The 21,259-nt window shown below is 34.5% G+C and overlaps 1 protein-coding gene across 6 annotated transcripts in view; it reads right to left on the bottom strand.

Moving 5' to 3' along the window:
• Window positions 1–21,259, bottom strand: part of MON2 (MON2 homolog, regulator of endosome-to-Golgi trafficking) — a 147,739-nt gene that overhangs the window by 62,079 nt on the left and 64,401 nt on the right. For all 6 annotated transcript variants that reach the window (XM_082351172.1, XM_082351173.1, XM_082351174.1 and 3 more), the window contains 5 exons: window positions 15,616–15,717; window positions 14,341–14,451; window positions 12,680–12,855; window positions 10,685–10,847; window positions 628–921 (listed from right to left, as the gene is read on the bottom strand). In XM_082351172.1, coding sequence (XP_082207298.1) covers window positions 628–921; window positions 10,685–10,847; window positions 12,680–12,855; window positions 14,341–14,451; window positions 15,616–15,717 — 846 coding nt within the window. The remainder of the gene's footprint in view (window positions 1–627; window positions 922–10,684; window positions 10,848–12,679; window positions 12,856–14,340; window positions 14,452–15,615; window positions 15,718–21,259) is intronic.

Genomic DNA, 21,259 nt, shown 5'->3' with positions numbered 1-21,259 from the left:
GCTTTTAGCAAAGAGGGGATGCTCACTAATAAGCTGTTGACTTTGTAAGAACATTTTAAAAAGAAGATAAAATTGAAAAATTAAAAAATGAAACTGCATATTTAATGAACAAACATGGAATTTACAAATTGGAGGTGGTTTTTGTTTGGTGAGTTTGCAAGTAAATTTCACTATTGCTGAAATTCTTTATTTATAAAATTTTCATTTGACTATATTATATTTGAATTATAGGTAGTGGTTTAGCAACTACTAGTTCTATTACCACAGGGGAAAACAAGGAGAAAGGGAAGTGCAAAGGAGATAAAGAGATAAAAAGATGAGGCTTTTAGTATTTAATCTGATCTATGTGAGGTGCAATTAAAAATACGACAAAGCTAACATTTTCTGTTTTGCCAAATGCACAGACGGAAACTCTTCTTTAAAAATTAATAGGAAGAAAAAGAATATATATGTATAACTGAATCACGTTCAGTGAAAGTGAGACTAACACAACATTTTAAATCAACTAGACTTCAATAAAAAAACTAAAAATTAAAAAAATTTTAAATTAATAGGAACAAGTTTAATTGAAAAAGTATATAAGCATATCTCAATTAAGAACTGATAACTCAAGCTATTTTACAGTACCTTCCAAATAACAGTGTGCCACGTTGAGTGCTGTAATAAAGTTCCATGTGCACCAATTGTCGAAAACAGAGTTTGCCCTGCACTCTTCCTGACAGCAGGACGGGGGTCCACACATAGTTCACCCAATTTTGCATAAAGACACAACCACAAGCAATCAAATGGTGGTGCAGGGTGGAACGGCCGATTTAAAACCACTCCTTTCTCTTCTGCCTGCTTTTGCTGTGCTGCCTCTTCGTTATTTAATTCTTTTTCAATAGTTTCTCCTCTTTGAAAAAAATAATCTGAAATATTCCACTAAAAAGCAAAGGAGAAAATATCAATTTATTCATAGATTTTATTTTAAACACATAGATATGCAACACATACTTTTTCAGAATTAAAAAAACACTTATTTCAGAAACTCCTTTTCAAGTAGAATGGATTTAATGAAAATATCTCCTCTTCTGTCAAGTGTCTCTATCTGATTTCAGAATTTGAGGGAGCAATCTTGTGCTAACATTAATAATTTGAAAAAATTGGTGCAGTCAATGTGGAAAACAGTATGGAGGTTCCTCAAAAAACTAAAAATAGAACTACCATATGATCCAGAAATTCCATTCCTGGATATATATTTGGAAAAAATGAAAACACTAATCTGAAAAGACACATGCACCCCAATGTTCATAGCAGCACTATTTACAATAGCCAAGATATAGAGTACCTAAGTGCCCATCAACAGATGAATGGATAAAGAAGATGTGGTAGCTAGATAGGTAAATAAATAGATTGTATATATTACATATATATATGTATATCTGTCTATATCTCTCTATATATACATACATGTACACACGCACACACACACACACACACACACACACACACTATGGAATACTACTCAGCCATAAAGAAGAATGAAAATTTGCCTTTTTCAACAACATGGATGAACCTGGAAGGTATTATGCTTAGTGAAATAAGTCAGACAAAGAAAGACAAATATTGTATGTTATCATTTATATGCAGAATCTAAGATGATTCAAACAAATGAATACAACAAAAGAGAAAGAGACTCATACAGAACAAACGAGAGGGGAGATGGAAGTGGGAAGGGACAATATAGGAATAGGAGATTAAGAGGTATAAACTATTATGTATAAAATAAACAAGCTACAAGGAAATATTGTAAAGCACAGGGAATATAGCCAATATTTTATAATAACTTTAAATGGAGTATAATCATAAAATTTTGAATCACTATGTTGTATACCTGAAACTAATATAATATTATAAATCAACTATACCTCAATAAATAAAAGAAAAAAAAAGAAAACAAGTTGGTTCTACCTAGAAAGTTGAACATGCACATACATAAAGACCCAGCAATTCCAATGTAGGCTATGTGCCCTCAAAAAATTCCTTGCACAAGTGCAAGAATCTTTATGGCAGCATTGCTCGTAATTGCAAAGACCAAGAAATAATCCAAATGTTCACCAAAGGTAGACTGGATCATTAAATTGTGGTATAATCATACAATGAAATACTTCATGATTAAATCACCAGGGATGAATCTCAAAAATAAATGTTGAGCAAAGAAACAACAAAAGATTAAAGTATGATTCTACTTATTCTGTTTCATAAACAGGCAACTGCAAACAATATATTATTTAAGTATAAAAGCATAAAGTGATAAAAACTATAAAGAAAAACAGGGAAGCAAGTAACAGAAATTTCAGGATACAAATGACTTTGACAGAGGAGACCAGTGCAATCTGAGAGGGGCATATGAAGGGTCTTAAGTAGGGTGACGTGCCATTTCCTGGCAACACTGAATTAACCAACCACTCTTTGGGAGCAATTAAATACTCAACATGCCTATGTTTTCCCCCATGATTACATTTTTAATTGTAAAATATTAACTTATCTAGTTGTAAGGAACATTAAGTTTGACTTTAAAAACTTGTGAATTATAATATGCATTTAAAAGAGTCTAAATAATTGCCTTTAAATAAATGTATACTGTTTACTTCTCTATATGTTTAATGTAACATTAACAATACCTTAACATAGATTTTATTTCTATACTCAAGATAAGTGAAATGAGGCTCAAGAGGTCAATAGTTTAACAATGAACAAGATGCAGACAGAATTAAAATAGTACATGTATATCTGTTTCCGCAGTCTTAAAATAGTACATGTATATCTGTTTCCGCAGTCTAGGCTCTCTCACTATTATATGCTATCTCCTACAGGACTATGTAAATGGTAAAGTCTTTATTGAAGCTTTACTTCCTAAATAAGCAGTACATAAAAATGTTACTACTGTCAGAAAGAGAAAGAAAAATACCATATGATATCACTTATATTTGGAATATAAAATACGATACAAATGCACCTACCTATGAAACAGAAACAGACTCACACACATAAAGAACAAACTTGTGGTTGCCAAGGGGAAGAGGGGTGAGGGATGGATGGATTAGGAATTTGGGGTTAGCAGATACAAACTATTTAGAATTGATAAACAACAAGGTCCTACTGTATCTAGCACAGGGAACTATACTCAATATCCTATGATAAACCATAATGGAAAGGAATATAAAAGATAATGTATATATATGTATAACTGAATTACTTTGCCGTACAGCAGAAATTAACACAACATTGTAAATCAACTATACTTCAATTAAAAAAAAAATGTTACTACCAAAATAACGTTAAAAATCAGTTACCCTTGAGACAGCAGAAGCAAGAAGAACTACAATTCTGCAGCCTGTGGAACAAAAACCACATTCACAGAAAGATACACAAAATGAAAAGGCAGAGGACTATGTACCAGATGAAGGAACAAGATAAAACCCCAGAAAAACAACTAAATGAAGTAGAGATAGGCAACCTTCCAGAAAAAGAATTCAGAATAATGATAGTGAACATGATCCAGGACCTCGGAAAAAGAATGGAGGCAAAGACTGAGAAGATGCAAGAAATGTTTAACAAAGACCTAGAAGAATTAAAGAACAAACACCTAGAAGAATTACAGAATGAACAAACAGAGATGAACAGTACAATAACTGAAATGAAAAACATACTGGAAGGAATCAATAGCAGAATAACTGAGGCAGAAGAACGGATAAGTGACCTGGAAGACAGAATTGTGGAATTCACTGCCTCAGAACAGAATAAAGAAAATAGAATGAAAAGAAATGAAGACAGCCTAAGAGACCTCTGGGACAACATGAAATGCACCAACATTTGCATTAGAGGAGTCCCAGAAGAAGAAGAGAGAAAGGACCCAAGAAAATATTTGAAGAGATTATAGCTGAAAACTTCCCTAACATGGGAAAAGAAATAGCTGCCCAAATCCAGGAAGTGCAGAGAGTCCCAGGTAGGATAAACCCAAGGAGAAACACGCCGAGACACAGAGTAATCAAACTGACAAAAATTAAAGACAAAGAAAAATTATTAAGAGCAACAAGGGAAAAATGACAAATAACATACAAGGGAACTCCCATAAGGTTAACAGCTGATTTCTCAGCAGACACTCTACAAGCCAGAAAGGGGTGGCATGATATATTTTAAGTGATTAAAGGGAAGCACCTACAACCAAGATTACTCTACCCGGCAAGGATCTCATTCAGATTTGATGGAGAAATGAAAACCTTTACAGATAAGCAAAAGCTAAGAGAATTCAGCACCACCAAACCAGCTCTGCAGCAAATGCTACAGAAACTTCTCTAAGTGGGAAACACAAGAGAAGAAAAGAACCTACAAAAACAACCCAAAACAATTAAGAAATGGTAATAGGAACATACATATCGATAATTACCTTAAATGTGAATGGATTAAATGCTCCAACCAAAAGACACAGGCTCGCTGAATGGATACAAAAACAAGACCCGTATATATGCTGTTGACAAGAGACCCCCTTCAGACCTAGGGACACATACAGACTGAAAGTGAGGGGATGGAAAAAGATATTCCATGCAAATGGAAATCAAAAGAAAGCTGGAGTAGCAACTCTCATATCAGACAAAATAGACTTTAAAATAAAGACTATTACAAAGAAGGACACTACATAATGATCAAGGGATCAATTCAAGAAGATATAACAATTGTAAATATTTATGCACCTAACACAGGAGCACCTCAATACATAATGCAAATGCTAACAGCCATAAAAGGGGAAATCGACAGTAACACAATCATACTAGGGGACTTTAACACCCCACTTTCACCAGTGAACAGATCATCCAAAATGAAAATAAATAAGGAAACACAAGCTTTAAATGATACATTAAACAAGATGGACTTAATTGATATTTATAGGACATTCCATCCAAAACCAACAGAATACACTTTCGTCTCAAGTGCTCATGGAACATTCTCCAGGAAAGATCATATCTTGGGTCAAAAATCAAGCCTTGGTAAATTTACGAAAATTGAAATCATATCAAGTATCTTTTCCGATCACAATGCTATGAGACTAGATATCAATTACAGGAAAAAATCTGTAAAAAATACAAACACATGGAGGCTAAACAATACACTACTAAATAACCAAGAGATCACTGAAGAAATCAAAGAGGAAATCAAAAAATACTAACAAACAAATGACAATGAAAACACGATGACCCAAAACCTATGGGATGCAGCAAAAGCAGTTCTAAGAGGGAAGTTTATAGCAATACAATCCTTCCTCAAGAAACAAGAAACAACTCAAATAAACAGCCTAACCTTACACCCAAAGCAATTAGACAAAGAAGAACAAAAAAACCCCAAAGTTAGCAGAAGGGAATCATAAAGATCAAATCAGAAATAAGTGAAAAAGAAATAAAGGAAACAATAGCAAAGATCAATATAGCTAAAATCTGATTCTTTGAGAAGATAAACAAAATTGATAAACCATTAGCCAGACTCATCAAGAAAAAGAGGGAGGGATTTCCCTGGTGGTCCAGTGGGTAGGACTCCACGTTCCCAATGCAGGGGGCCCCGGTTCAATCCCTGGTCGGGGAACTAGATCCCACATTCCACAACTCAAAAAAAAAAGATCCCGCATGCAGTAACTAAGACTCATCACAGCCAAATAAATAAATAAATAAATATTTTTTTAAAAAAAAGAAAAAGAGGGAGAAGACTCAAATCAATAGAATTAGAAATGAAAAAGGAGAAGTAACAACTGACACTGCAGAAATACAAAGGATCATGAGAGATTACTACAAGCAACTATATGCCAATAAAATGGACAGCCTGGAAGAAATGGATACATTCTTAGAAAAGCACAACCTTCCGAGACTGAACCAGGAAGAAATAGAAAATATAAACAGACCAATCACAAGCACTGAAATTGAGACTGTGATTAAAAATCTGCCAACAAACAAGAGCCCAGGATGAGATGGCTTCACAGGTGAAATCTATCATTTAGAAAAGAGCTAACACCGATCCTTCTCAAACTCTTCCAAAAAACTGCAGAGGAAGGAACACTCCCAAACTCATTCTACGAGGCCACCATCACCCTGATACCAAAACCAGACAGAGATACTACAAAAAAAGAAAATTACAGACCACTATCACTGATGACTACAGATGCAAAAATCCTCCACAAAATACTAGCAAACATAATCCAACAACACATTAAAAGGATCATACACCATGATCAAGTGGGATTTATCCCAGGGACGCAAGGATTCTTCAATATATGCAAATCAATCAATGTGATACCATATTGTGATACCACAAAGTGAAGAATAAAAACCATATGATCACGTCAATAGATGCAGAAAAAGCTTCTGACAAAACTCAACACCCATTTATGATAAAAACTCTCCAGAAAGTGGGCATAGAGGGAACCTACCTCAACATAATAAAGGCCATATATGACAAACCCACAGCAAATATCATTCTCAATGGTGAAAAACTGAAAGCCTTTCTTCTAAGATCAGGAACGAGACAAGGATGTCCACTCTTGCCACTATTATTCAACATAGTTTTGGAAGTCCTAATCACAGCAATCAGAGAAGAAAAAGAAATAAAAGGAATACAAATTTGAAAAGAAGTAAAACTGTCACTGTTTGCATATGACATGATACTATACACAGATAATCCTAAAGATGCCATCAGGAAACTACTAGAGCTAATCAATGAATTCGGTAAAGTAGCAGGATACAAAATTAATGCACAGAAATCTCTTGTATTCCTATACACTAACAACGAAAGATCAGAAAGAGAAATTAAGAAAACAATCCCATTCAACATTGCAACAAAAAGAATAAAATATCTAGGAATAAACCTACCTAAGGAAGTAAAGACCTGTACTCAGAAAACTATAAGATACTGATGAAAGAAATCAAAGATGACACAAACAGATGGAGAGATACACCATGTTCTTGGATTGGAAGAATCAATATTGTGAAAATGACTATACTACCCAAAGCCATCTACAGATTCAATGCAATCCCTATCAAATTACCTGTGGCAATTTTTACAGAACTAGAACAAAAAATCTTAAAATCTGTATGGAGGCACAAAAGACCCCGAATAGCCAAAGCAATCTTGAGGGAAAAAAACAGACCTGGAGCAATCAGACTCCCTGACTTCAGGCTATACTACAAAGCTACAGTAATCAAGATAATTTGGTACTGGCACAAAGACAGAAATATAGTTCAATGGAACAGGATAGAAAGCCCAGTGATAAACCCATGCACCTATGGTCAAATAATCTGTGACAAAGGAGGCAAGGATATACAGTGGAGAAAAGACAGTCTCTTCAATAAGTGGTGCTGGGAAAACTGGACAGCTACATGTAAAAGAATGAAGTTAGAACCCTCCCTAACACCATACACAAAAATAAACTCAAAATGGATTAGAAACCTAAATGTAAGACCGGACACTATAAAACTCTGAGAGGAAAACATAGGAAGAACACTCTTTGACATAAATCACAGCAAGATCTTTTTTGACCCACCTCCTAGAGTAATGGAAATAAAAACAAAAATAAACAAATGGGACCAAATGAAACTTAAAAGCTTTTGCACAGCAAAGGAAACCATAAACAAGACGAAAAGACAACCCTCAGAATGGGAGAAAATATTTGCAAATGAATCAACAGACAAAGAATTAATCTCCACAATATATAAACAGTTCATGCAGTTCAATATTTAAAAAACAAACAACCCAATCCAAAAATGGGCAGAAGACCTAAATAGACATTTCTACAAAGAAGACATACAGATGGCCAAGAGGCACAGGAAAAGCTGCTCGGACTTCCCTGGTGGCGCAGTTGTTAAGAATCCGCTTACCAATGCAGGGGACAGGGGTTCGAGCCCTGGTCCGGGAAGATCTCACATGCCGCAAAGCAACTAAGCCCGCGAGCCACAAATACTGAGCCTGCATGCCACAACTATTGAAGCTCACGTGCCTAGAGCCCATGCTCCGTAACAAGAGAAGCCACCACAATGAGAAGCCCGCACACCGCAACAAAGAGTAGCCCCTGCTCTCTGCAACTAGAGAAAGCCCGTGCGCAGCAACGAAGACCCAATGCAGCCATAAATGAATAAATAAATAAATTTAGAAATAAAAAAAATAAGATGCATTGAGGCTTAAAAAAAAAAAACAAAAGCTGCTCAACATCACTAATTATTAGAGAAATACAAATCAAAACTACAATGAGGTATCACCTCACACCGGTTGGAATGGGCATCATCAGAAAACCTACAAACAACAAATGCTGGGGAGGGTGTGGAGAAAAGGGAATCCTCTTGCACTGTTGGTGGGAATGTAAATTGATACAGCCACTATGGAGAACAGTATGGAGGTTCCTTAAAAAATTAAAAATACAATTATCATATGACCCAGCAATCCCACTACTGGGCATCTACCCAGAGAAAACCGTAATTCAAAAAGACACATGCACCCGAATGTTCATTGCAGCACTATTTACAATAGCCAGGTCATGGAAGCAACCTAAATGCCCATCAACAGACGAATGGATAAAGAAGATGTGGTACATATATACAATGGAATATTACTCAGCCATAAAAAGGAACGAAATTGAGTCATTTGTTGAGACGTGGATGGATCTAGAGACTGTCATACAGAGTGAAGTAAGTCAGAAAGAGAAAAACAAATATCGTATATTAATGCATGTATGCGGAACCTAGAAAAATGGTACAGATGAGCCAGTTTGCAGGGCAGAAGTTGAGACACAGATGTAGAGAATGGACATATGGACACCAAGGGGGGAAAACTGCGGTGGGGTGGGGATGGTGGTGTGCTGAATTGGGCGATTGGGATTGACATGTATACACTGATGTGTATAAAACTGATGCCTAATAAGAACCTGCAGTATAAAAAAACAAACAAAACAACTAATACTAAACTTTCATTGGGTTATTTGTATGGAAATATGTTAATATAAATGTTTCAGACATTACATGAAATTTCTAAAAATCTTATATTTGTATTTGTATGGAAATATGTATGGAAATATGTTAATATAAATGTTTCAGACATTACATGAAATTTCTAAAAATCATATTTGTATTTGTATGGAAATATGTATGGAAATATGTTAATATAAATGTTTCAGACATTACATGAAATTTCTAAAAATCTTATATTTGTACTTGTATGGAAATATGTATGGAAATATGTTAATATAAATGTTTCAGACATTACATGAAATTTCTAAAAATCTTATATGTTCTGATATAATGTTATAAGTAATAATCCTAGTTATTACTTTAAAATGTATATCTCAGAAATAACTAATTTTCTTGTCAACTGCATTATTATGAACTTTCATCAAATCTTTAACCGTGGTCATTTTTAAGTCTTTTGTCATTTACAGACAGTTCTGGGTGTACTCTGATGATTTTGCAAATATGTTCCTATAAAAGGGTTTCATCTTCAAGAAATTCATGGAAAAGACTCTGACAAGTACAGGTTTCTGGTAACGGACTGTACTGCTGAACTGAATGAATAAGCATTTTCAGAACTCTAATGAAAAACTGATGAACTCATAAAAGTGCTAACAAAAGATCAAGATGAAAAAAAAAAATTAATTACATGGGACTGAGTGAACTGATGAGGATGAGTATAATTTTTGTGACTTTCTGTCTGAATTAAAAAAAAAAAAAAAAAATCCCACAAGGACTCAGAGGCAAAGAATATACAAATCAATTTTCACTGCAAAGTAAAGGAGCTGTTACAGTGGAGGATTACTGGACTGAATGTCAATATTAGGACATAGTATGAGTGTGTTTCATGTTTCGTAATTGCAATCATTGTTGCTTTTGTTGTGGTCATCCATGTACAATGCTTGGTGTCAGTCGATTTATCTCTTGTAAAAATAAAATACAGTGTGTGTGTGTGAAAAAAAAAAAAAAAAAAAAAGAAGATGTGGTACATGTACACAATGGAATATTACTCAGCCATAAAAAGGAACGAAATTGGGTCATTTGTTCAGACGTGGATGGACCTAGAGACTGTGATACAGAGTGAAGTAAGTCAGAAAGAGAAAAACAAATATCGTATATTAACACATATATGTGGAATCTAGAAAAAGGGTACAAATGAACCAGTTTGCAAGGCAGAAATAGAGACACAGATGTAGAGAACAAATGTATGGACACCAAGTGGGGGAAAGGGGGTAGTGGTGGTGGTGGTGGGATGAATTGGGAGATTAGGATTGACATATATACACTAATATGTATAAAATAGATAATAAGAACCTGCTGTATAAAAAAATAAATAAAATTAAATTTAAAAAGAAATCAATTACCGTTCACAGCAGAGTCAACTGAATATTTCTCTTGTATGTACAATTATTTTACTAAATCCTCCCATAACAAACCTTACAAAAGCCAAATTTCAGCTCAATATATCAAAATTATTCCAAATACTCTGCTTTTAAATAATTATTTCTTAAATGATATTATTTAACCCTTCATACAAGGTATTAGTTTGGTACTTAAAAGTCATTTAAATGACTCTTATAGAGTCAAAAGCATAGCATTAGCTTGGCATTCACTCTCAATTGCAAACAGTGATTTCTAGATTATATAAGGAAGGCAATGATACTTACCAATAAACCTATTGAAGTTAAACTAATATTAAGTTCTTGGTTATGAAGTCCAAAGCTACCTGCAACATCTACAACTATCTGCAGGCAAGTGCAAGGCATTGTTGGTAGAAAATCTGTCACAACCAACTGAAGACACTGGAATGCAGTTCGTATCAAGGATTCTCTGAAAATACAGAAGAAAAGAAATTTATACTCATGTATTTAACAGAAATGCAAGGAAAAATACATACCTTACAATAATCCGAAGTAAAATTTTATTTTAAAATTCGAACAAGAAAATCTTCTCTAACATAGATCATAGAGTACTTCAACATTTACATAAATGTAAAAAAAGATATGCTTACTTAAAAATAATTAACAAATAAAAATAAAGAAAGTAGCTCACAGGAATAAGAAATAAAAGCAGTAAACTAAAAAAAAAGAAACTATGTACTAATGCCATATTATTTCTATCTTGCATCAACTAGTCAAACAAAACACAGACATTGAATGAAAAAGGGAAATTGGATACAGCTACTTTCTCACCACTGTACCCTCAATATCTAGCATGGTGCCTAGCACAGGAGAATACACACAATTCACTCACTGAATGAAAATGAGTTCCTTATTCTTTTATATCTATACGATATTTTATTTAAAATTCTACACCTAGTCTGTAAAAGTAAAGAGTAATTTTGTATTTCAAATGAAGACAATAAGAAGTATATGGTTTTGGAGAAAAATTCTGGTGGTGAAAAAAAATAATAAAAACATTAAAATAGCTAACACATTGAGCATTTACTATATCGTGTACTTTCTAAGTATTTTACATGTATTAATTAATTTCATCCTTACAACACACTCTATTTTATAACTGTTCGGATGATCTAGGCTTTGGCTGATATCTTTCCACTTTAATCATCTCGTATTTTATAGTATATAAGGAAATTTGTTATTACAAATAAATAAGAAAAATTAATTTTCCACAGGAGTCTCAAGCATTTCAATCATGTAAAACTCCTAAACTAGTCATCAAAACAAGACGAGTCCTGCCACAGAATTACAGACAAATATATCCAAATGTTTGCTAAATCTCGCCACTGCAAGGTACTACGTTAAATTAAACAAGTCCATACATTTCCTCCAATTGTGCTCTTCCTTCTGTATTCCCTATTTAGTTAATAATACCACCACCCACTAAGCTGCCTAAGTCACAAATCTTGGAGTCATCCCTGATTCTGTTTGCTATTTCTGCCTTCACCCCAACAGTCAACCTATTAAGTAGCTCAAATCCATCTCCTCCTATTTCTAGAGAGTGCTGCAGGATTTCCCATTTACCCCTCCATGCTACTGACATAATGAGGTATCTCAAACACATAACAAATCACATCATTCCTCTGCTTAAAATCCTAAAATTCCTCCCAAACGTACGGAGGATAAGTCCAAATAATTTATAAAGGCATATAAGGTCCTTTATAGTTTTGACTCTGCCCCACTCCACAGGCATATACCCCTCCCACTGGAGTTCTTCTATTCTTTTGCAGCATAACAAACTACTCTGTTACTAGGACCCTAGGCCTTGCTCCTTTTCCACAGGTTTCTACTTTCAGAGCAGGAACTATTTATCCATGTAATCAGACTAACTAGCAAGTATAGTATATGTAGAGGGGTCAAACACTAAATGCTCATTTACATCTTACCAAATTGTTTACCAAAAGGAAACTCAACCTTTGGATGTGTTTCAAAGTTTGTTAGATTGATGCATTTTTCTTATTGTTAAGTAAGAACCTTGTATTCATGTATAAATGGCAAAGAAACAGCAATTTTTCCATCCTTCCAAAACAAACATGAGCCCTAAGAATTCCCTATAGCCACTTGAAGGTAGGGTAAGAAAAACTATTCTAGATCTTAAACTTAAGCAGGAAGGGCATACATAAAAAATTAACCATCATCCCAAGATTTTAGGAGGGATTCCCTTTCCCTACCACTTTTTGGATGTTAATTTTAAACACTTACCCTTGATCATTTCTGATTGCTCCCATAACTCCAAGCACTAATGGCCATCCAGGCCCAAGACTGTCTCCCTGACTCTGCAGAATCTGCAACACACATTCTAATTGCTTGAGTCGGATATCTGGATGGTTAACACTGGACATCTCCTTTAATGGGTTCAGTAAAAGCAACTGCAGCCTCTGAAAAGGACGCAAGAAGCTAATTAGAAAGAGAAGTCCCAGAACATGGAAAGGCTCTGCTATTGCCTTTCAAGTTTAAATTCACCTCCTCTCAGACTGCAATGGTAAAGAGAATTTTTTTAGTAAAATAAACATTGAAAAAGATTTCTCTAACAGTAATCATTAGGATTATTTTGGCATCTATGTCTTTTTTTTTAATAAGAGAAAATGAAAATCAATCTTTAAGATGCTACATTTCAGGATAAATAGGGAGTGATCTTATGTTAAAAGGTATTAATTATAGACCCATATATAAATGAATCTCACTAAAGGAAATATATCTATATATACCCAGCTCTATTTGGAGAGAAGAAAACAATTCCCAATTTCTAAAATTACCTTTCATTTACTCTATTAATGCATACCCCATGTATTGAAATTTAAAAGTCTCAGTACTCCTAAAAATGAACAAGTACAGTAGACAAAGATGACATAAAACCACAAAATGTTTTTACTGTTGCAAAGTGAAAAAAACACTTTGTTCTATTCTTTTCAGCATTTGAAAGCACTTGCTTCATTTTTAATTTTTTTCTCTCCAGGGATTCATTTGGTTCACTGACTGAACAAACATTTATTAAGCTCTCACCATGTGCCAGGTATTAAGCTGGATGCTGAGGATATATACACAAACAGGGCTTTTGTTACAAAAAAACTTAAATTGTAGTAGGAAAAAAATATGAAATCACTAAAATGAAAGCTCTATAAAAATGATCTTCTCTGTCCTGTTCATCATTCTATTCCCAGGCAGCTAAAATACTGCCTGGCATAGCATGCACTCAGTATTATTTGTTGAGGAAACTTGTAGACTGTAACTACATACAATACAGTAAGATAACAGGGCAATGGGAAGGGCTGTTAAATGCCTCATTCCTACTCAACCTTCAAATCATAAAACTCTGGTGTACCTTTTAGAAACTGTATAAGATATATGTGAATGATTATGGGAGTCAGGACAAAGGATTCATGACAAAAGTAAACTCTGAAAGTATAAAATAACCTTTAAAAGTATTTAAAAATAAAAATCTATTTTATTGTGCTTTCCTCTTCTGCCACTCGTTTCTCCCAATGTAAGGGTAATGAGTGGGAAAAATAAAAATAGAGACAGGTAAGGACCAAAGGAAAAGAGGCTAATAAAGTATGGCCCCAAAATGAAGCCTTGGCACTTCATGAAGAGGGAAACTTCTAGACCGGGAGACCAATTCTAGGTAATTTATTAACTTAGTTCAGTGTTATTAACAAGAAAAATTTTTAATACAGATAATCCTAAAAATCTAGACATATCAACCTTCTGTAAGAGATCCATGGCCGACAAATAAAATAGAATATTAACCAATAAGATCCACTTTTAGACTATCATCTATTTGATAAATTAAGAAAAGTTACACATGGGAGAGGATGATCTTACATTAAGTACTTTTAAAAAAGAGATAAGTTTTTTTTTTTTACCTGGTTTTGTGAAAGTGGAGGATCATGGTTAAATGTTAATCCTGCTTTAATAAGTGAAGTTAAAGCTTCTGCTCCCCATTCTCTCATTCGAGAGTTTGGATGCTGGCACACCTAAGGGTACACATGTAGAAAAAAAATTAATATTTAATTTGTATACTGAACTATGCATCTCACATCAGTTTGAGAAAAGAAAAATTAAAACATCACATTTTCTATTCTTTCATATTTAAAAAAAATTTTTTTTAATTTAAAAAAATTATATCAAATGTGCATCAATATTTAAAAAATTATATCAAATATGCATCAATAAAGGTTGAAGAATATACGAAAATATCCAAAAGCTTACCTTCTGAATAAGAGGCAAGAGGAAGCAATAGAGAGACAGAAGATAAAAAATGAAACTAAACAAGTCACAGAAAAGAAAGGATTTCATAAAGGTAAATGATATCATCAGAATAAACAAAAGCAGCAGATACTCAGGTTCCTAATCAGGTCTATCTTCATAATCAAACACTGAGCTAAAATTTGAAAAACTTTTTTGCCATTTGATGAGAATACCATAATGAAGAAATCTGCATATATTCTTTAAAAGCTTATAAAAGTAATCCCAATAAAATGGAGAGAAAAAAAGAAAGAAAAGACAAGCACATTTTTTTCCTATGAGGAATAATACCTTTCTCAGATTACTAAAATAATGTGAAACAATCACAGCAACCTAAACCTAAACTGCACATAAACATGTATTCCATAGAAGCAGCTGTTATTAAGAAGCAGCTAATTCTTCAGATTCACCCCAGTCTGAATACAAGAGAATAGAAATCCAAATAAAATTCCCTGGCACTATCTATAATTAGTGATACCAAATAGATTTTTTTCCCTTTGTAGAAGAGCCACCTCATAATCACAGGAAAGGCTGTAAAGGAGCAGTGTTTAGTACGAAGTCTCAGTGCTAACTGCCTTGAAGTTTCAGAACTAGCTGAAGGTGAGGGGATAAAAAGATTATATAATAAAAGAAAGGGGTCCCAAGCTATCAGCTGAAGGAGACTTCAGAGATTTCATTGATATATCATCCACTTTCAGCCAAAAAAGTCAACCTATTCCTTCACCAAAACGATTACTATAAAACTTTAGTCCCTGATAAAATATATAGACAGAAGTACAAGGAAAAAAATGTTAATGCTGATTTTTCTTATGGTTATCCACAATTATTAATTCACTGTGTATGTCTTTATCCTAAACAAAAAGTAAATATAATAATTAAGAAAAAGAGGTTACCTCCAGTAGATGGCCAGTTAGAGGTCTCCATAGAATTTCTATTCGGTGCATGTTAACTAGACCAGTTTCTAACAATTTGGCAACAGCAAAAAGAGATGGTTCCTAGAGAGAAAACATAATACATTTTTATATTATAAGGAGAATCTGAGTATTTCACTTGTAAATGAAACTGAGAATACTGTGAAGAGCGTGACTATAATTAATATATGATTAATTCGCAGTAAATAGAACAAAACCTCAGTTATCATAAGACAAGCCTTTCTGCCCACCCTCAAGTAACTAGAATAGCTCCTAATTGGAAAATTTGGTTGGGAAGAGAATGCTTTAGTGGGGAAAGAGTGAAAATTCAAAAATTATACCAGACACACAGAATGGCTAGTCTTCTGACCAGAAGGAAAGAATTTGCCTATGGACTGGATTGTGACTCCCACCCCCCAAACTTCATATGCTGTAACTCTAACCCCCAGTCTGATGGTATATGGAGATAGGGTCTATATAGAGGTAATTCAGGTTAAATGAGATCATAAGGGTGGGGCCCCAACACGATAAGATTAATGTCCTTATAAGAAGAAACACCAAAGAGCTTGTGAGCTCAGGCACACTCCTTTTCCCTCTTCTTCCCCCTTTTCCCTCTCTCCCTGCCATGTGAGGACACAGTGAGAAGGCAGCCATCTTTCAATCCAGGAAGAGCGTCCACACCAGAACTGATTATGCTGGCAACCTGATTTTGGACTTCCAGCTTCCAGAACTATGAGAAAATTAATTTCTATAGTTTAAGTTATCCAGTCTACAGTATTTTGTTATGGCAGGCTAAGCTGACTGATATATATTCTTATTAGTGAAGTCTTCAAATGCTCAGGGTTTATGTGTTAATATCAGGAAATATGAAAAACAAAAACAAAAAACAGAAAGGAGGCAACAGAGATCAGGGGAAAGAAGCATGATGTCAAGAAGAGGCAGAGATCAGCGCTGTCAGTTTAGACACTAACAGAAAAGTTGCAGACAGAAGACAAACCCCGTTCCTTAGTCGCTGGCATTTCAACAACAGAAAGGGAGTCAGTGTACCTCATAAATGGCTAAATTAGAGTACCTGGTCCATGTGTTATAAGAACAGTTTCAGTAAAAGGATCAAAGGGCAACTATCTCTAACCCAATATTAATAGAGGTAGTAAAATATACTTAAATGCAAACTAAGCTGACTAAAACCATGAGAATTTTTTGATGAGTGGCTGTGAACCACTTTTGTGAACAAAAGGCAACTGAAATTTTAAAAGCAAATTAAGAGGATAATAGTTTTACAATTTTTAAGGAAAAAGATTTCGTTATTACTCTATACTCAACATTTTTACAGGGCTGATAAAAATCTCTTATGGAAATGAGTTATTATCTTTCTTTCCTAGTAAAAGCCGTTGAACCAAGTACCCTGGGGTCTAAGACAAATATAGTCAGGTTGACCCTTCCTGCATGTGCTAATGCTGTAGGTACCCTAAAAATTTTTGTGGTAGAAAAATTCACCATTCTAGAGACAATATGATACAGTAGTTAAGACTGATGTCTATGAACTTTTAACATGTCCGTACTACCACTTAATAGCTATGTAACCTTGAGTAATTTTTTTTATTGAGGTATAACTGATTTATGATATTAGTTTCAGGTATACAACATAGTGATTCATAATTTTTATAGATTATATTCCATTTATAGTTACTACAAAATATTGGCTATATTCCCTGTGCCATACAATATAACCTTGTTGCTTATTTATTTTATACATAACAGTTTGTACCTCTTAATTCCCTTACCCTATTTGCCCCTTCCTCCTTTCCTCTCCTCACTGGTAACTACTAGTTTGCTTTTTTTTTATTATATTCACTAGTTTTGGGGGGGGGGGTTGTTTTGTTTTGTGTTTTTTTTTTTTATTCCACATATAGGTGATAAATACAGTATTTGTCTTTCTCTGTCTGACATATTTCACTAAGCATAATACCTTCCAAGTCCATCCATGTTGTTGCAAATTTCATGCTTTTTTAAGGCTACTAATTTTTTTTAATCTATGAAATGGAGATAATAATATACAGAAATGACCTCACGTTAGAAAGTGCCTGGCACATAATAAGTCCTCATAAATGTTGCCTAGTATTACCTCCTCCTTTTCCTCCTTCTTCTTATTCTAATGAGGATACACAGAGGAATCACGTAGCATTTAAAAGAATGTATATGTCCAGACCTCATACCCAAAGATTCTTACATTCATGAAGCCTAGAAAGTGGCCCTGACTTGTGCATTTTTAAAACATACCATACCTGACTTTGATGCACACAAAACTTAGAGCCACAAGTGAAGTGGTTAAGAATGGAGCTCTGGGGCTTCCCTGGTGGTACAGTGGTTAAGAATCTGCCTGCCAATGCAGGGGACACGGGTTCGAGCCCTGGTCCGGGAAGATCACACATGCCACCGAGCAACTAAGCCCATGCACCACAACTACTGAGCCTGCACTCTAGAGCCTGCAAGCCACAACTACTGAGCCTGTGCGCAACAACTACTGAGGCCCGCGCGCCTAGAGCCCGTGCTCCACAACAAGAGAAGCCATCGCAGTGAGAAGTCTGCTCACCGCAACGAAGAGTAGGCCCCGCTCTCCACAACTAGAGAAAAAGCCTGCGTGCAGCAACGAAGGCCCAATGCAGCCAAAAATACAATAAAGAAAATAAATAAATTAAAAAAAAAAAAAAAAGAATGGAGCTCTGGAATGAGACATATGTCGGTTCAAATCCAAGTTCTACCAATTACTAAATAGGTGACCCTAGGCAGGTTATTTAAGCTAGCTTTTTGTTTTTTTGTTTTTTTTTTTTCCACACACACACTGTATTTTATTTTTACAAGAGATAAATAGACTGACACCAAGCATTGTACATGGATGACCACAACAAAAGCAACAATGATTGCAATTACCAAACATGAAACACACTCATACTATGTCATAATATTGACATTCAGTCCAGTAATCCTCCACTGTAACAGCTCCTTTACTTTGCAGTGAAAATTGATTTGTATATTCTTTGCCTCTGAGTCCTTGTGGGATTTTTTTTTTTTTTAATTCAGACAGAAAGTCACAAAAATTATACTCATCCTCATCAGTTCACTCAGTCCCATGTAATTAATTTTTTTTTTCATCTTGATCTTTTGTTAGCACTTTTATGAGTTCATCAGTTTTTCATTAGAGTTCTGAAAATGCTTATTCATTCAGTTCAGCAGTACAGTCAGTTACCAGAAACCTGTACTTGTCAGAGTCTTTTCCATGAATTTCTTGAAGATGAAACCCTTTTATAGGAACATATTTGCAAAATCATCAGAGTACACCCAGAACTGTCTGTAAATGACAAAAGACTTAAAAATGACCACGGTTAAAGATTTGATGAAAGTTCATAATAATGCAGTTGACAAGAAAATTAGTTATTTCTGAGATATACATTTTAAAGTAATAACTAGGATTATTACTTATAACATTATACCAGAACATATAAGATTTTTAGAAATTTCATGCAATGTCTGAAACATTTATATTAACATATTTCCATGCATATTTCCATACAAATACAAATATAAGATTTTTAGAAATTTCATGTAATGTCTGAAACATTTATATTAACATATTTCCATACATATTTCCATACAAATACAAATATAAGATTTTTAGAAATTTCATGTAATGTCTGAAACATTTATATTAACATATTTCCATACAAATAACCCAATGAAAGTTTAGTATTAGTTGTTTTGTTTGTTTTTTTATACTGCAGGTTCTTATTAGGCATCAATTTTATACACATCAGTGTATACATGTCAATCCCAATCGCCCAATTCAGCACACCACCATCCCCACCTCACCGCAGTTTTCCCCCCTTGGTGTCCATATGTCCATTCTCTACATCTGTGTCTCAACTTCTGCCCTGCAAACTGGCTCATCTGTACCATTTTTCTAGGTTCCGCATACATGCATTAATATACGATATTTGTTTTTCTCTTTCTGACTTACTTCACTCTGTATGACAGTCTCTAGATCCATCCACGTCTCAACAAATGACTCAATTTCGTTCCTTTTTATGGCTGAGTAATATTCCATTGTATATATGTACCACATCTTCTTTATCCATTCGTCTGTTGATGGGCATTTAGGTTGCTTCCATGACCTGGCTATTGTAAATAGTGCTGCAATGAACATTCGGGTGCATGTGTCTTTTTGAATTACGGTTTTCTCTGGGTAGATGCCCAGTAGTGGGATTGCTGGGTCATATGATAATTGTATTTTTAATTTTTTAAGGAACCTCCATATTGTTCTCCATACTGGCTGTATCAATTTACATTCCCACCAACAGTGCAAGAGGTTTCCCTTTTCTCCACACCCTCTCCAGCATTTGTTGTTTGTAGATTTTCTGATGATGCCCATTCTAACAGGAGTGAGGTGATACCTCATTGTTGTTTTGATTTGCATTTCTCTAATAATTAGTGATGTTGAGCATCTTTTCATGTGCTTCGTGGCCGTCTGTATGTCTTCTTTGGAGAAATGTCTACTTAGGTCTTCTGCCCATTTTTGGATTGGGGTGTTTGTTTCTTTGATATTGAGCTGAATGAGCTGTTTATATATTTTGGAGATTAATCCTTTGTCCGTTGATTCATTTGCAAATATTTTCTCCCATTCTGAGGGTTGTCTTTTCGTCTTGTTTATGGTTTCCTTTGCTGTGCAAAAGCTTTGAAGTTTCATTAGGTCCCACTTGTTTATTTTTGTTTTTATTTCCATTACTCTAGGAGGTGGATCAAAAAAAGATCTTGCTGTGATTTATGTCAAAGAGTGTTCTTCCTATGTTTTCCTCTAAGAGTTTTATAGTGTCCAGTCTTATATTTAGGTCTCTAATCCATTTTGAGTTTATTTTTCTGTATGGTGTTAGGGAGTATTCTAATTTCATTCTTTTACATGTAGCTGTCCAGTTTTCCCAGCACCACTTATTGAAGAGACTGTCTTTTCTCCATTGTATATCTTTGCCTCCTTTGTCATAGATTAGTTGACCATAGGTGCATGGGTTAATCTCTGGGCTTTCTATCTTGTTCCATTGATCTATGTTTCTGTTTTTGTGCCAGTACCATATTGTCTTGATTACTGTAGCTTTGTAGTATAGTCTGAAGTCTGGGAGTCTGATTCCTCCAGCTCCATTTTTTTGCCTCAAGACTGCTTTGGCTATTCGGGGTCTTTTGTGTCTCCATACAAATTTTAAGATGATTTGTTCTAGCTCCGTAAAAAATGCCATTGGTAATTTGATAGGGATTGCACTGAATCTGTAGATTGCTTTGGGTAGTATACTCATTTTCACAATGTTGATTCTTCCAATCCAAGAACATGGTATATCTCTCCATCTGTTGGTATCATCTTTAATTTCTTTCATCAGTGTCTTATAGTTTTCTGCATACAGGTCTTTTGTCTCCCTAGGTAGGTTTATTCCTAGGTATTTTATTCTTTTTGTTGCAATGGTAAATGGGAGTGTTTCCATAATTTCTCTTTCAGATTTTTCATCATTAGTGTATAGGAATGCAAGAGATTTCTGTGCATTAATTTTGTATCCTGCAACTTTACCATATTCATTAATTAGCTCTA

Source organism: Balaenoptera borealis (assembly GCF_965194805.1).
Source record: "Balaenoptera borealis genome assembly, chromosome: 13".
Classification (NCBI taxonomy): domain Eukaryota; kingdom Metazoa; phylum Chordata; class Mammalia; order Artiodactyla; family Balaenopteridae; genus Balaenoptera; species Balaenoptera borealis.
Note: the sequence above shows the minus strand (reverse complement) of the source record. Positions and strands in the feature narration are given on the sequence as shown.